Source organism: Lycium ferocissimum, chromosome 10 (assembly GCF_029784015.1).
Source record: "Lycium ferocissimum isolate CSIRO_LF1 chromosome 10, AGI_CSIRO_Lferr_CH_V1, whole genome shotgun sequence".
Classification (NCBI taxonomy): domain Eukaryota; kingdom Viridiplantae; phylum Streptophyta; class Magnoliopsida; order Solanales; family Solanaceae; genus Lycium; species Lycium ferocissimum.
In genome coordinates this window covers 30,484,687-30,502,857 of record NC_081351.1, presented here as the reverse complement: position 1 = coordinate 30,502,857, position 18,171 = coordinate 30,484,687, and the positions used below count along the sequence as shown (strand labels likewise).

General features: G+C 33.7%; 1 protein-coding gene and 1 pseudogene across 1 annotated transcript; both read right to left on the bottom strand.

Annotated features, from left to right (window-relative positions):
* Positions 1–4,956: 4,956 nt before the first annotated feature.
* LOC132033325 (serpin-ZX-like) lies at positions 4,957–8,066 on the bottom strand. The gene is made up of 2 exons (XM_059423274.1): positions 7,568–8,066; positions 4,957–6,018 (listed from the first exon to the last, which is right to left on the bottom strand). Exons 1-2 carry the CDS (start codon positions 7,958–7,960, stop codon positions 5,239–5,241), a joined length of 1,173 nt encoding a protein of 390 aa, XP_059279257.1. The 5' UTR covers positions 7,961–8,066; the 3' UTR covers positions 4,957–5,238.
* An 8,824-nt stretch (positions 8,067–16,890) lies between these two features.
* LOC132034795 (serpin-ZX-like) lies at positions 16,891–17,922 on the bottom strand (annotated as a pseudogene).
* Between the last annotated feature and the right edge of the window lie 249 nt (positions 17,923–18,171).

Genomic DNA, 18,171 nt, shown 5'->3' with positions numbered 1-18,171 from the left:
TTTAATAATTTTTGATAATAAATAAGAGTAAGTTTGGAAGAATAGAATTAATTTCTTCTTGAAATCCTAAAGTATCATTTATTTTGAAATAAAATAAAAAGCTTAAAAGGACACTTATTTTGAAATGGAGGGAGTATGATTTCTAGTTACGGGATAAAACGCGCTTTATCAAAATTGATTATATTTTTAGGTCTCTATCAGATATATAAATTAAAGTCGGAAGATATTTAGTATAGCATAATGACCTTTGGTGATTCATCATCGTACTAGTTAGGTAATTAATGACAAAAATTTAGGTGCACCGTGTGCTTGCAAAGCAAGTGAAACTACTAGTCTATTTGGCCGAACTTATTTTATTCAAAAGTGTTTATATTTAGAAGTGAGGTGTTTGGTCAAATTTTGCCAAACTTTAAGAAGAAACAAATATTTTTGGAGAGTTGCAAAAGCTATTTTTCAGAAGCTAAAAAAATAAATTCTGCCCAAAAGCACTTTTGAGAAAAATACACTTAGAAGTACTTTTTAAAAGCTTGATCAAACATTAATTACTGCTCAAATTACTTTTTAAATTAATTGATCAAACACATATTATTTTGTGCCAAAAATTCTTTTGAAAAAAATTCTTTTTAAAATAAGTTAATTTTACAAGTTTGGCCAAACAAGCTATAAGTAATCACTAAGTAAAATTGCTAACGATAGGTTATGCAATTAAATTTTGAAGAGTTGTTAATTTTGTAAAGAAAATAATGAGTATAATGTACAAGGATCAACTCCGCAAATTAAAGTTATTGAATTCTTATATTTATGAAATAAAAATCATATATACTAAAATTTAAATAAAAGGTGCTACGAATAAATTATGTAGTTTCTAATTTCTACAATTAAATTTATTTTTAAATGTTGATAAATTAATACAAAAGATAGTGGTGACTCTTAAAATAATTATAGCTTTAAATAAATTAGGCGAATGTGAGTGTTATGCGTTTTGTAAAAATTATAGTAATTGGGAAGGAAATTAAGAATTTAAACAAGGGAGGAAAAGGAAAGAAAAGTTTATTAATAGAAGAAACTACAAAAAAACCTCCATTCACTTTCTTTAAAACAAATTGAATATTCTAATTTGAATTGAAATGATGGTGTAAGGACTAAGGAGAATATAGGAGTAATAATTAAAGCACAGAAAATGAGAAGAAAACAAATTAGCAGCTTATGGTTTCATCTTTTTTTTCCTACAAATTGTCTGCCATTAGCAAATAAAGACAGGCAGTCCATGTCCAATTCATAACCTTATCTTCTCCTTAGCCAACTTTTCCATCAAATTATCACTTATCAACATTAATCAAACTACATCCACGCTCCTAATGATTCAATATTGAGAAAAGACATCATTTGACCCTTGAACTTGGCACGAAAATATACCTCCCATTGTGAGAGTGGTATTATTTTCTCAGGGTGGTAAATAATTGAGATGAAAGTTGTTAAGGGGGTAAATAAATACAAGTTAAGTTTAGTTCTTTAAAACTGAAGTTTTAAATCTTGAGTTCAAGGGTCAAATGATCTCTTTTCTCTTCAATATTTGATCTGACACATGAAATGAAATGAACAATGAAAAAAAAGGAGAAAAATTAAATTGAATTAAAGTTAATTTGTCACCTCACGGAAGGTCATGGGTTAAAAGTAGAAACTTCCTTCTTTTTTCTTAATATTAAATTATAATTATTCAACAATTCACTCCTATATCCTTTTGAAATCCTCGATTGATGATACTTTAAGTATTCCGAACGTTATCAAAAGAGGGGTCGTGATGATATCATCTACCTTTGTAAAACTCCTCATAGAGTATATCACACATCAACCAAGTATTTGACCAGAGAATGAGAGAATTCCACAACCGCTGGCAGGCTAGCCCCAACATGAGGTGCAGTATGAACGAGCTTCCTAAGAAGTCAGCTTGGTTGGGGTCAGCATACAATTAAATGGATTGACCCTTATCTTGTGTTGGCTTTGCCAATTTATTGGGTTGTAGACAGGGAGAAATGAATGTGGGAATACAGGTTAGGGAATTAGCAGGTGTGAAAGAGTCCTCTCTCTATCTATCTCTCTGAGTTTCTACGACTAAGTGAGTTTCTACTACTAAGTGACACTTACACTATTGATCAATTATAGAATCGATTCCTATCAAGCTTCAAAAAAGTCAATACTATATATGTTATTAATAAAGCGCTAATGCCATATTTATAGTAAAGGGCCTTTATTGCTATTGGGTCGTTTGGTACAAAGACAAGTAATGCAGGGATTGTAATGCAGGGATTGTAATGCTGAGATTATTTTTTATCAAGTGTTTGGTTCATTATATTAAAAATTAGATAAACAATGTATAATCTAAGCTTGTGTTTGATTTACCGTACAAAATCTTCTTTACAATTAGACCCTTAAATATTTGTCGGATTTTCTATTTCATGTAATTGGAAAAAGGATTTGAGGGGTAGTTTAGTCATTTTAGGGGTCTTATCCAGGTATAGTTTAACCTGATATAAGTAATCTCTTGGTTTCCTCAGTATTAGATAAGCCCCCCTATAGTGTATAAGTAATCCATATATTAGGCATGATTAAATTGAATTGAATAACCAAACATTATATTGGATAGACTAAATTTTAATACAAACACTATTTTGATTCCTATTCTTTGATTGCAACAGCCATGGTCGATTAGTTAGATGATGGGACCCAAAGATTCTCCAATAGGAAAACCTTTGAAATTGTTGTTAAATCCATGGGCAAAATAATTGGAACAAAAGAAAGCAAAAGCAAGCCTTGTAATAGCAGCGAGCGAATGGGAAGTAGCCTATACCATGAAAATAGCATTGCTAGAGCAATACATGCATCACACATTCACACTGCTAAGCGAAAAAACCCGAATACTACACCCATATTGAATCAATAATATGATTATATATTTAAAACTTCTATAATTCCTCAGAAATCTCGCTGAAAGCTCATGCTATCAATTAAAATTTCAAAAATAAAAAAAATACAAAAGGAAAATAATAATTGTATATTTAAGATAAATAAATCCGATGACAAAAATGAAATGCTTAAATTCATTGTTCTTTACATTTTCATTACAATCTTCGCCAACGCAAACTTCTTCACGGTTATCATCATTTATGATGTGCCGATCTTTACCATTAATTTCATTACTATTGTAGCCATTATAATGGCACTCGTGGCATTAGATGGTAAATGTGCAACAATGCAGCTCCAAATTGGGAAAATAATACGATTTCTATTTGAAACTTCGCGCCAGCACGTGATATTTGTATGGTGTGTGGGAACAACTGCGGCTAACTGTTATATGCATTATAGAATTCATTGTACTGTACTCGGATCTCAATTTTTATTATATAGTACTAAATTCATTCATCATATTATTATATATAGTAAGTTATTATACTCCTGTGATTAACCTTTTACCAACTTTTGCTATTTTTACCAAAAGCAGCTTTTAACTCAATGGGAGTTTTACGTTTGGGTCTAATTTTGAGTATTTCAGAGGCTTCTGAAAATTATAATTCATGTAAAAGAAAAATATACAAAATCTGAGAATGTGATTATCTTCTGTCATTTTCCCTCTTTTGTTGAAAAATATTTTAAAGAATATTTTCTGACAGTCAAACACCACTATAATTATGTTTTCAATTTGGAGGACTTAAATATTTAGATGCATTAGTCCATTTTATAATTCATAATCTGATACTCTCTTACAGATAGTTGTAATTTTCACTTTTTTATTTTTGCAAGCTGTTTTAAAAGTCAAATAAAGGGAATGAAACGGATACTTCGTATAGAATTATCCTTTAAAGAATTGGGGTAATTGTTACCCCACAGAATATTTGATCAGATAATAGAAAATTTACTTAAAGTTCAAAACACTAATGTCACTTCCAAAGTTACAGTACTAATAGGTCGGCACCGGCCTTTGCTCACATACACATGCACACATTATATCAATTCAAGTCGTGTAGTATTAGATTTGCTTTAGAAGGTAATGAGACTAAAATTTCAAAAGTAGCCTCTTTGTCATTTAGAACTCGAAATGCATCATCCAACAATAATAGACCCAATAGTTTGCATTTGTACGAGTGAAAAGTTTGTAAGTAGAGAGCTTCAAATAAAAATCATTACCATAAAGGAAGTGAAAGGGAGCGATCCTAAAAGTTTGGCGTTGTGTGATCAAGAGGTTATTGGTCATCTTGCATAAATGTAAGATAAGGCTACATATATATAAGATCCAATGCATAAATGTAAGGTGAGGTATATAGGATTCCGCCTTTCCGTAGACCCCGCCCGCACATAGCGAGAGTGCATCGGACTCCTTTTTTAAAGTTTAAGTGGCAAGCCCTACGGTCACAGATTGTCCAATAGTGACCAGAGTTCAAAGTCCTCTTCAAAGTTTAGAGAAGAAACAATGGTATATTATCTAAAAAGCAGTGATTACATTCTTTTAAATGATATATACCATCAACAAGAACTGTAATAGATAAATGAAAGTTTGGTTCTCCACAAAATCAACTCTAGCAAGGTTAACCAGCAATAATGAATTAAGACCTTTTGAAAGGACATTTAAGAGTCAAGACTGCAACATGTCCTGTTCCATCTCGGTTTAATTAAGGACTTCATGGATGGTTAAATCCAACTTACTGCAAGACTGTGTAAAAAGGAACAGAAGGCTACAATCAGCCAAGACTTAAAAACAGTAATAATAAAACCCTGAATACTGGAAAGCAGCAATGTTTTTCTTCAGCGTCTCCCGATTAAGCTCTTTCGAGTTTTAGATGGCATGTGCTAGTAGCACTTTTTAACCCGCTTTAGATGAGACCATTTTCAAGATAAACCTTACACATCTATTTCTGTATAGTTTGCTTGTTCATATGTACCCTATTTTGGGCCAGGCAAACAGACAAGAAAACACTTGTAGCTATATCAACCATAACTACAAGTTGAAGTATACAAGTCACACTGACTTCAATTGTACAAAGAGTAGTTGACAAATTTCACTCGCAGCTTCAGAAAGAAGTATGATTCTTGAAGGGTACATAAAAACACTCTTCCATAAGGAATAGATCTCAAGATAGGAGGGCTTGAAGGCTGTTTAAACTAACTCGGGGCGCCAAAGAAGTCCCAAGTAATACATAGAAGATGCAAACAACATATATCAACCTCCATATAGTGGAATACAACTTAGTTTATGAGAGGATTAAGCACACTACCAACAAACAGTACCACACCTGTTGCATCTTCTCTAATCAGGAAGAGATACGGATGATCAGCAACAAAGTCTATTTTCTCTTCCACCATCACTGATCTTAGTTTAACCACACCAGCGGTTGCAGCTGCAGCTTCTGTTCCCTCCTCATTTACCTCGATAAAGGATTTGTGAAAGATGCTAGATACATAAAGGTTACTGCCAGTAGGGGAGTCAACCATCTCGGTGAGGCCATCACCGGAGAAAGGCAATACCAGGCCAAGCCCTTTCAGAACGTTAGAAGCTTCAAATCCAAACGATATTTTAAATTTGGGAATGCGGAATTCACCAACTCCAACCTTCTGATACGGAAGGTGTCGCTCCAAGAATTGGGATTCGGAACTGACCTTTTCTACCAAAGCTGGTAGTCCATCATTAGCGTCAGGCAGAAAGAAGTACATGGAGAAACGACGCCTATCCTCACCCTGTTTATACGGAAGGCCCAACACCTTGAAACCGTCAAAGGCTTTCACATATTGCTTCTTCTTGCTAGTCATGAACGGCACTTGAACAGATGTCCCACTGAGAAGGTGAAACTCATTGTCCTTTGTCAGTGATGCATCGAACTTCTCATCCCAGGCTCCTTTAAAGTACAATGCATTTGCAAACACAAGTCTTGTTGCACTGTCAACCGAGTCAGCTGGAAGAATTTCTTTGATAAGCCCGCTTGTTTCCTTTTCAGCCCATTGATTCACTTGACCGGCAACCTCAACAGCCTACAAATCATCAAAATTTTTGTACGTAAATAAAAATTAAGGCAAACGGGTTCCTTCTAATTTTCCTTTACTTTAAATCTATCATTATTTCTGATTCCAGCTCTAGTTGCTGGGTGATTAAAGTTCATAGGTCAGTATAAGTGTATATCCATCCATGCAAAGATTGCACGGATCTTGAAAAGTTTGAAGAGTATAGCCAGTTTTAAAAGTTTTTCAATCTCCAGTGGAAGTGGTAATACATCAGTATTGAGATCATAATGAATGATAAACATAGTGAAAGCGTGTGAGATAACATTCATTGGCCTGCTGTTTATCAGTCATGTGAATGCATAAATTCAACCCCATCTGTTCATAGTTCTATCCCCAGCTAAAAGAAAAAGGTACACACAAAAATAAAGCCAACAGAGCAAACCTGCGAATGCCAAAAAGATGAAGTGCACTAAAAGTTTTATCTTAGCTGAAAGTAGAAATGCAAATACCTCAAGCATAAACATTAAGCGCACTGAATTTCATATGTAACAAAAGGAGAAACAGGACCATTTCAGCTGGTCCTACTCATCAAAAGATATGTGAAGGTCTAGCAATTGACAAGCAGTAAGAAGATTTTACAATGACATTGTTACTTCCGCTGTCCTAGTTCACAATCCATTCAATATATTACTCCACCAGGCTCACTTAACAGTTTAGTAGTTTACAAAGATCAAAAACGCTACACTGCTTCCCAACTTTATAGTATTTCAATTCATACTTTATACACCTCCTAACTGATTATCAGCTGCTAAATATAGCGCAATCTTAAGCAAGTACGACAAATGCATAAGTATATTATAAAAACCATATAAAAACCAGAAAGGCAAAAAGAAAAAAGAACTTTTTAAAGAAGTACTACAACTAAATATACTAGAACTAAATGGCATCCAAAATTGCCTGTAACAACTCAAACTCAAATGATGCAACAGATTTCCTCATATTATAATTATCCCATCAAGCATTTCATAACTGACTCAATCAATTATGTCACAATCCCAAATTAGTTACTTTCGGCTTTATGAATCACCAATATCTAATCCTCTTATTTAGGCTATTTCCATCTATTAAGTACTAAATAATTTGATTAAGGAAAACCAGGGTCCTATAAAGTAGAAGTTCTCAAAATGTCGCATTCATCCGTATCCAGACATATAAGTACCTAAGTAAATTGAACAAGTATGCCTAAATCTCAACTAGTTAAGTACTCCCTCTGTTCCACAATGCTGTCCCACAATTTATATGACACTTTTCGTTTCTCGAAAATTCAAACTACATGAACTTTGACCAACATTAGGTAATTTTTTCACCAAATTGATATGAGAAAAATTGCAACTTATAGTTTTTTCGTGTAATTTTCAAATATACAAATCTTAATCTTAAAAATATTGAGTTAAACTAATCCAATTTAGCTTCAAAGTGTCAGGATCAGGAGTAATTTTAAAGAAACATCAAAAACAGGAAAAAGTGAACTAATCCTGCTCTACTGAAGTAACTAAGCAATAGTAATTAAAAATCTAACCTTTTTCTGAAAATCAACAGAAGAAGAAGTAGCCTTATAAACATTGTCCACAATCTGTTTGAAAGAATGCTTCAAAGGCAAAGTCTGTTCAACCCAAACACTATTAGCAACAGAAAGACGGGGGCCACCACTAGGCCCACCATCAACAAATACAACATCAACAAGCTGAGAAGAAAGAGAGTTGAGTTCATCAATAGATTTGGATTTGAGGAAAGAAAGCAATTGGGCCCGGGTCGGGTCATTTGAACCCGATGCTATGAGACCCAATACTACATGGATCGACAAAGGGGAGAAGACCATGTTGGTGTCCCCTTTAACTTCGGTGGAAAAGACATGTTTGGATAGTGTTAAGGATACGCCTGTTTGGTTGCTGATTGATTCTTGAAGGTCCATTGTTAATGGAGATATTCTTTGAGTATTTTGTCTGTGTAAGAGTTTTTAAGAGTCAAGTAGAAAGAGAAGACACGTATTGACTTTGAACGGTGTTAAAAGTCAATACTTAGCATAGAAGTATGGAATTTGTACCTCTGTACTCCCTCGGTCCGGAAATATTTGTGTCCTTACTAAAAATATTTATCTCAAAATATTTATATTTTTATTTACACAAGATAAAATTAATTGGCTTTTCCCAATTTAACCTTGTATTAATTAGCACATCAATTGATTGATTTTGTGAGCTCACATTTCAACATTTAAAAGTTTCATCATTAATGGAATAAATATTTATTGAGGAGAGAGAATGTAATGATGAAGGGGGTAAAATAATCAAAATGCTATCTTAATAAATATTTTTTTAATGGGCGTGTAAATAAGAAATGTGATAAATATTTTGAGTCGGGTAAAGGAGTAATCAACAAGGTGACCTAACGTTATCAAAGATTTGAAAGAAATTGTTCATTGAAGTTAATTATGGTGACTACGTTTAAATTAGATATAATGATAAAAAACACACATGAATTCTTTTTTTTTTTTTTTCGCGAGTGTTATATCCAAACTATCATTTGTTCCTTTCTCATACCTGAACTATAATCATTCATGTATTAAAACACAACACAACAATATAGAAATTAATACATGAATAATTTGTCTCTTGTCCAGCTACCAAATGACCCCCAATTGTTTATTGAAGTGATTGATGTTAACTCCGTTTAAATTAGTTTCTCAAGACATGAGTTTGTCAACTTACACATACGTAGTATTTTATTTAAAATTTAGGTATCTGAAAAAATTATCTACTTTTTAAGTTGAAAGCGTGTGTTGTTTAGACATATGTGGCTCCTTAAACTTGTCTGTGGTCAATGGGTCATGGTCTTAGGTAAAGTGTCTAAGTAAAAAATCGGATAAATTTAAGGCCACATATGCATTCAGTCTTATTTTTACTTGAACTATTTGAAATATATCTCAACTATTCAAAATAGTTAAAATTTGTCATCCGTTACGTTTTAGCTCAAAAATGCCTTTTCTACTAACAGTTGCTTCAAAATTAGGGAAAATGGGCTAAAAATTGGCTCATTCTCCCTTGTCTTGGAGCAACCGTTAATAGAAAGAGTATTTTTGAGCTATTTAGCTTGTTGAAGGATATTTTTTAGAAAAAAAAAAAAAAAAACTTGGAGGGCATTTGAGCCAAAAACGTAACAGAGGCAAATTTGACATATTCTAGGGTATTTATGACCCTTTTCCCTAAAATTTAAACTCTCTTTGAAATTTGAGCATTTTTTCACCACAAAAAAAAATGCTGGGCTGATTTGACAATTAAAGTAAATATAGTTAAATTTAATCGAATTAGATTTTGATAACCCTACAATGAAGGTAGGCAAATCACTATACTATAATGGAATAGGCTAATTGTTGGAGGCAAGAAAAGGATAGAGAGTTCTGATTCTTCATTTTTTCCAAAAATTAGTACTAACTAGAACAAGAATTGGTTGTATACCATCATGGTTTTCTTTTTATTTGCTTTCTTCTTTTTGTTAAAGAAACGTTCTTCCCCATCGTAGAATGTGTTTTTCCTTTTATGCAATATACTAGAGAGTGCAGGCCCGTGTTTAAATCCGGCCCAACATGTTAGCTCTGGAGCAAGTAAAACACACTCTTTTTCGAGATAACTCATCAAAGTGAATATGAAAATACATTCTAAAGACCTTCATATATTATCTGTATCCAATGTATGTTTGAAATGTTTTTATTTCAGCCAAAGTAGTAAACACTATACCAAAGAGACATCAAACGTTGGCCCAGCAGATAGTTTAGCCACTCATTTACAGACCAAATACAGACTTCATAACATCTTACCGGAAGCAATACATACTATAAGATGACGAATCTAAGTCGATAACCCAACTAAACTGAAGATTGACAATAACAATATTCTGATGCTGAGAATCCAAAGAACAATGACAAAACATGGTAAGTTATGAGAGGTCAAGAGCCAAAAGATTTCCAAAAGCTGATGCTTTCTATCAACTGTGAGTAGTAAGATAGCTAAGTCTTCTGATTATAGTCCCTTCCGATATTGGTTGACTGCTGCGTTTTTAAGTCCACTGCAACTAAGATAAGAAAAAAGGGGGCAAAAGAGCCGGGTTTAATCACTGAAGAGATGAGAATCAATGCATGGATACCTAGGGAGTGTCTAAGGAAGCAATCTAAGAAAGCAATCTAAGAAAGCATATAAATACAAATATCTTACAGGGCAATGCAAAGCTTTACAATAAGATCTATTCTATATAAAATGACAACAAAGGTCTTAGCACGCCCAGGATCCAGAAGTGTGTATGTTGCCAAACAAAGACTAATCAGTGCACCTTTCCAAGGGCTCCCTGCCAGAAGAAATGAAGTTTACCATAGTCATACTTTATCTACGACATCCCTTTATCTCTTGGCCTGAAAAGCTCATCGATTTTTGTGACTGCAATTCCTTATAATAAGAGCCGGGGCTAATCACTGAAGAGCCGGGGTTAATCACTGAAGAGATGAGAATCAATGCATGGATATCTAGGTCGTGTCTAAGGAAGCAAACCAAGAAAGCATATAAATACAAATATCTTACAGGGCAATGTATAGCTTTACTATAAGATCTATTCTATATAAAATGACAACAAAGGACTTAGCACGCCCAGGATCCAGAAGTGTGTATGTTGCCAAACAAAGACTAATCAGTGCACCTTTCTAAGGGCTCCCTGCCAGAAGAGATGAAGTTTCCCATAGTCATAGTTTATCTACGACATCCCTTTATCTCTTGGCCTGAAAAGCTCATCGATTTTTGTGACTGCAATTCCTCATAATAAAGTCTAAAATTTTTTGGGAAACCAATCTCTCTAAGCACGTTAAATTAAGACCCATCAACTCCATCTCGCTTCAGAGCCTCACATGTACGTTTGAAATCATTTTTCACCATTGCATAGAAGCCAGGTAATTGCTAGTATATTGAATTGCTCACACCAACTGCATTGGTTAAACAGTATAGTTCTATAATCAAGTAATCTGATGGTAACACCAACCCTACTCTAAAACGACTTCTTCCAACAGAGAATACTCCTCAATATGTATACTAAATTTGCACAATCCTTATTTCTTGAAAGAAAACAAAAAGTGAGCTTATGAAACAAATCACGAGAGTAAAAATACTTTTGCAATTACACAAAGACAAATTAGGAAAACACTGATTTAAGCCTCACAAGTTTGTGAAAAGCTCTTTAAGAGTTGTTGTAGGCTAGACCACATTTGAAATAAACCACTAAAATTAGAACTGAGATAAAGTAAAAAATTAAAGCTGAAATAATGTACAGTACACCTCTAAAGAATGAGATAAGAAGTCAATAAAACTTAATTAGCATACACGTTGGTGAGTAAAGCAGCAGTCCCAGCCTAGACATACAGTAAAATTACACATTCCACGAGTTTTTGTAAGTAAAGATGAAGTTGGACATCATTAGTTGATTAGTCATTCTAGTTAACATCTTATAATACAAATTCACTAATCAAAATAGAACACATGATCTTTCTTGATGTTCAAGATATATTGTGTACTAAAATTAAAATTCAAAAAAAGAAAACAATAGCAAGTACAACAACAACAACAACATATCGATAGCACCAGTCTAAGCAGGTATAGTGAAACCCCACCTTGAAAGGTAGCATGTATAGACGTAAGAGAGGAAGAGAGGAAGACAAGAGGAAAACAAGACAAAGGTCCATTAAAGCATATCGAAAGCAATATGATAACACGAATACCAAAAGCGAGAAAGTCATGGTAGAACCATCCAGTAAAGTAAGAAGTATTGAATACTAAAGTAAATAAAATAATCAAAGAAAAGTGAATAAAAAAATAAATAAATAAATAAAATAATCAAAGTTCAACGTCCCTATAATCGTCAAATGCATAAACCAAAAGGCAATTAAATACAAAAGCGCAACTACTATGGTGAAAAAAGAAACGCCACCTTCTATCAACAGTCCCTCCACTTCTTCTAAGGTCATTTCCCCAAGTATATCCCGTTAATCACCTCTCCCCAACTGGCCTCCTTCCCGTCCCCGATTCATACCATCTCACACCTCCGCTTTTTTGTGTCTCTCTCTTCACATGCCCATAACTATCTTGTCCTCCATATATTGTTCTTCTTTTCCTAATTCTATCCCTCTAGTGTGTCTACACATCCACCGCAACATTCGCATTTCCGCGACTTCAATGTGACATTTCTTGACCTGCCACATAATTAAGTTCATGTCTGTATATTTAGGAACTTCTTTAAGTTTTGAGGCACTTTCTTATCACACGTGAGGCGAGTCTCCATTTCATCCAAAGAACCAATACGATGTGAAAGCATCGTAAGATATCCCCAAATCTTCAGTTAATAGCTTGCAGATACAAACTTCCTTTCTTTTGAATGGAGCATATCATTCCTCATCAAACAACTTGACCGCATTGGACTCATGCAAACCTTTGACTCCAACGTAAAAAGCCCCCTAAAACCCACTCGTCAATCGGGAATGTTTGGCAACATACACCAGGCACCTCACCTTGTATTTGTCGCGTCAATTCATCCATCACCAAGCGAATACGTAAAGCAAGCAAGAGCTAATCTTACGCAACCCCATCGACTTTTACCGTCCTTATTTTAGCTCCTCATCATGTCCTTTATCGCTCTAATGTACACCATAGTTACACCTTTAGCCTCCAAGCATCTCCATAGGACCTCTCTTTTATCGTAGAAACTTTTCTAGGTCAATGAAAAAGAAAACAATAGCAAGTACGATAGAAAGAAAATATATCGATGCAGTCTACCAGTGAAACACCAAGCATGTATACACGTAGATAAAGCATTCATCCATTAACTGTCACAAGCCAAGTGAGATGCACCATCCTATCTACACTGTTCCTGAATATAAATGAATAAAAAAAGTGTCTCTTCGTGATCATTGAAATTAAATACAGCTTTCTCAACAGACTTCTTTAGAGTCTTTTCCCCAAGTAGTTAACTACCACAACTGATTATACATAAGAACCTACATAACTATAACTATATATATGTTCTTCTTTTCGGGAGCTATACGACTATATTCAACAAACATAATTAAGTTCATGTGTATATTATAGGATTCTTGTGAAAAAAAGAAAGAAAAGCAGTAAGAAAAATCTTCAGTTGCTTCAAGCATATCATCAAAACAACTTGACCGCATTGGAGTGCACATAAAATTCCCCCTAAACCCACCAAATTTTGGCTTCTTCTTTGTAAATTTTGCGCAAACTTTTACCGTATTTGTGCTTCTTCTTCGCTTCTCTCTGCCTGCTCTTTTACTCTCTATGGTGGATTCTTCTTCTTTCTCTTTCCTTTTTGATCAGTGTTAGCTTCTGGTTTCTTTTTACTTTTTTCTGTTATTTACTAAAAAGAGTCTGTGAGAATACTTACAAAATATGTTGTTGTTATTGTTGTTACTATCTTGCAGTGTCGTTCTTCCTTTTTCTCTTCGTTTCGTTGAGTTTTCTTTTTCTCTCTATTGCATTTCTGCTGAATTATTTATTTTAATCTGATGGTACTCATCAAATACTGGAAATCACACACACTAACTAAAAAGCCACTACAAAGTACAAATGCACAGAGAACCAAAATGTTGGGATATAGTTTGCCGCAGAATTCTTAAGTTCCTAATTGTATAACTTAAGCATCAATATACAACTTTAACTTTTTAGCTAAAGAAGTGCTTCTCAAGCATCACTTTTACTTTTTGAATATCTGTTGTATAGAAACAGTACTTAAGAAAAAAAAAAAAAAAAGCTCAACTGTTTCTACTAACTTAAATATTAATTTTTTTCTTCTAATTCTGCTTACTTCCATTTTGTGTGGGCATGCTTCCTTCTTGTGCATCTTGATTGCTTAAAGAAAGTTAGCTGCAACTCATTTCTAATTCTAAAGGAAGGCTGTTCATACTTAAGAAATTCAAGGATTGAAACTATAAACAGAGTGACCTTAACCACTCAAAGCTCAAGCTAATTCATAAAGACCGTGTCATATGCTGACCGGAAGCTTAAATTCAGGTTTAGCTCAAGGCTCAGACCATGAATTAAAGTATTATTTTTAGTAATTTCTTTTCAGAAACTCCATAAAAGAAATAAAATCATCTAGACGACAATTATAGCAGTCATATAATTAGAGAAAGAATATTCTCACATCCATTTATAAGTATAGACAGATCAAGTGAAAAACTCAGTTGCTAAGCTTGAGTTGTTGATAGTTAGGCTTTATCTCCTTCCTCTCTTGCCAAAATTACTTTGTAAATGCAAAATCACATTGGGATCATAATTACAGTTCTTTATATCTAAGTCTTTTTTGTTAACACAAAGGTATTAGACAATGATATTACAATCGAAATATACATGGAAGCAGCCATTCTTTAACGAAAGGACGTATTGCTTACTAATATTGTCTAGTAGTAATAAATACTCCCTCCGAATCAAAAAAAGAGTCCACTTAGCCATTTGCACACCCTTAAGAAAATACTATCTTCTAGACAAAAATAGGTAATTTGACTAAACTATCCCTAATTAAATAGGGATTGAAATTTGATCATATAACACTTAATAGGGGCAAATATGAAAAAACAAGGTTAATTCTTTCTTGATTTGCTAAATGGACTCTTTTTTTGATTTAAAAAAAAAAAAAAGACTAAATTGACTCTTTTTTTTATCTAGAAGGAGTAACATACCTCTTGGGCTATTGAATGGCGTGAAAGTCAAAGCACTCCTGTGTGAAAAGAAAAAGAAACGAAAACTTGTTTTACTTTAGGCATATTATCAAAAGGCGTTGATCAAATAATCATATTACTCAAAATCAATAAAGAAACAAGAACAGAAACACCACACACACAAAAAAAAATAAAAAAAATATGTATGATCCATCAAACAATACAAAATGGTACACTTCACCATAAAGTAGAGAAAAAGACACAAATCCAAGAACTTTAGAAGTAGAATGAAGATGTCATAACCAGTAATTTCTAAGAAATATAGAATCAAAGGCTTACATACTTACCGAGTTATTACGCAACACCAAGACCAAAATACAAAAGCCCGCAGTCATTTTCTTGGATGAGAAAAATAAGAAGGTTCCAGAAGTCACAGAGGAAAAAATTAATGACATAGTGAAGCTTGGATCACTAAACTCCTAAGGAAAAATTCATGTGGCTTCGTGTCTGCAAAATAACATATGTGCGGCTAAAGTTCAGTGTACGCCCAAGCTGCAGATTGAAGAAGCGAAGAATTAATTCCTTTGGTAAGTTCAATGCATAAGAAACCAAAAGAATTTCAAGCCTGTAGCAGTCCATTCCAAGGGAAAAGACAGATAGGAAAAAGAACTGCATACCACAAAAGATCAATGGAAAACTACAAATAACATAATTCAGACATATCATCAAACACTCGGTATCAATTTCTATGAGAAGGAGCTATAGTCATCAGTTTAGCAGTCACCTTTATTTTTTTTTTTTTTTTCTCATTCCAGAAACCATAACATAGGGAGAAGTTATACTGACAGTGTCGAACTGCAATTATACCAAATGCAAGCAAACTAGGATGGGGCTCCTCTCCATTTCCACTCTCTCCATTTTTCCCAAGTTCCTATTTGGATGAAAGACACATGTCATAGTTAATAATTAATGGTTGAGATCTAATTGACAAATCAAGGTCCTAACTATAGTTAGAATGACAAATATTTTCTTTGTTTATTCTAAAAAAAAATGACAATCCCAAAATTCTAACTAAAACATTATCTCACTTATAAATTAATCCTAATTTTTTTTTTTTTCCTATTTATTACGTGCTCTTCCTTTTTTTTTTTTTTTTTTTTTTTTTGCTTCTTTTGAACTTTTTTTTTTTTTTTTTTTTTTTTTTAAGAAGGTTCTTCTTTATCCCCCCCCCCCCCCCCATTAATGTCCATAGGATGTGTTCCCATATTATTATTTTTGTATACTTCGTGCTTTAATTTTAATTCAAGAAAAGAAAATTTATAAGTCATTTATATGACACGTAATAAATAGGAAAGTAAGAAAATTTTAGGATTAATTTATAGAAAGAAAATTTTAGGATTAATTTATAGGGAGATAATGTTTTAGCTAGAATTTTGAGATTGTCAAATCTTTTAGAGTAAATAAAGAAAATATTTGCTATTCTAACTATGGTTAGGACCTTGATTTAGGCAATCAGTCTCAATCATTAATTATTAACTATGACATGTGTCTTTCATCCAAATAGGAACCTTGGGGGAAAATGGAGAGAGTGGAAATGGAGATAGCCAAATCGAAAGCAAACTATACACATGTCAAACCATATTCTTACCTCATTATATGCAGTAGTTAACTATTTGACAACTAGTTAGCGGGTGACATGGCTGAAGATCATCTATGGAGGATGGATTAGAAGCGCCCTTTTTCCCTACGTCCAGAACTCTGAGATGACGATCCACTTCCCTACATGTAGTTGTTCTTGAATAGAAGGAGAAGAAAGGCAAGTGGAAGACTACCATTTTGCTTCCCGAGGGCTTAGAGCGGTACGCGTGGAAGTAATTCTTAATTGTTGAATAAACATTAACCTCACCCGTCAAAGTAAAGCTTGAAGGATTAAAGTGTGAAGTCCCTTTAGTTTTTCAGTTTTATATTCTTCTGCGGAATGAACTTGTATACTACACATGTATGACCAATACTCACACACCAATCAAATACTATAACAAATGACAAACTTGACTATAAATAAACCGAGACACAACTTTTGTAGTTAGCATAATTTGAAATTCATAATAAAATAAATGTAACATCAATATAACTAACTAAAATTGACTAATGAATGCAATGAAAGTACTGAAGCAACATGCTAAACAACAAGAGCATTCAGCAGAGTCCCCATGAACAAAACCGCACCAGTAGTCTCATCTTTCACAAGGAAAAAGAAGGGATGATCAGCAACAAAGTCTATCTCCTCCTCTTTAACCGGCATCATCGAGCACCCGGCCATCATCGAAAAGACAGTAACAGCTGCAGCTTCTGTACCTTGTTCATTTACTTCGATAAACGATTTGTGAAAAATTTTTGACACTTGTAGGGGGAAATCATCCTCCACTATCTCAGTGAGACCATCACCATAGAAAGGTAATGTGAGGCCGAGTCCTTTAAGAACATCAGAAGCTTCAACTTCAAAAGTTATTTTGAACTTAGGGATAAGAAACTCGCGCACTTGAACTTTACGTACGGGAAAATGTTGATCTAAGAACCCAGGTTTCGAACTAATTTCCTCCAGTAAAGCTGGTAATCCGTCACGAGCATTTGGTAGATACATATACATGCTGAGAAATCTCTCGTCCTCGCCTTGTTTATAGGGAAGCTTTAACACTTTGAAACCATTAAAGGCCTTCACGTATTGCCATTCTTTGCTGGTCATGAGGGGTACTTGAACAGGTTCTCCATTGAGGAGATGGAAGTCATGGTCTTTTGTATCTGAAGCATTCAACTTCTCATCCCATGCTCCTTTGAAATATAGTGCATTCGCCAAGATCAAACTTGTCTCTCTATTAACTGCACCAGGAGGAAGAATCTGTTTGATGAGACCATTCGTCTTCAGCCCACTTATTGACTTCAACAACAGCCTTAGCAGCCTTAGTTTTTTTTTTTAAAAAAAAAAAAAACCAGAGAACATAACATCAGCAAGCTACTAATGAATATAGTTGAAATTAAAGAAACAAAGAATATAAAATCAGCATGCTACTAACAGAATCAAGTTGAAATTAAAAGAAACATAACAAAAAAAAAGTACTATATGCACATTAGATTCATTAGCTCAATTGATCTTAGTTTGTCTAGATCAGTACCTGCATTTATTCGCATCTTATTGGAAAAGCATAATAACGGCTTATATTTTCTGCTTGTGTTGAGTGTTACTTAAATTGTATTGTACCGTTTAAATCTGTTGTTATGTAAGAATGGAAAGTGTCATTTTATGTAAGGAGCAATTTGGTGTAATACATTGTATTCATCGAAATAATACAATCAAAGTAACACTATATTGCAATACAATTGAAACGATATGTACCGACCATCCAAAACTGTGAATAATTATAATGTAC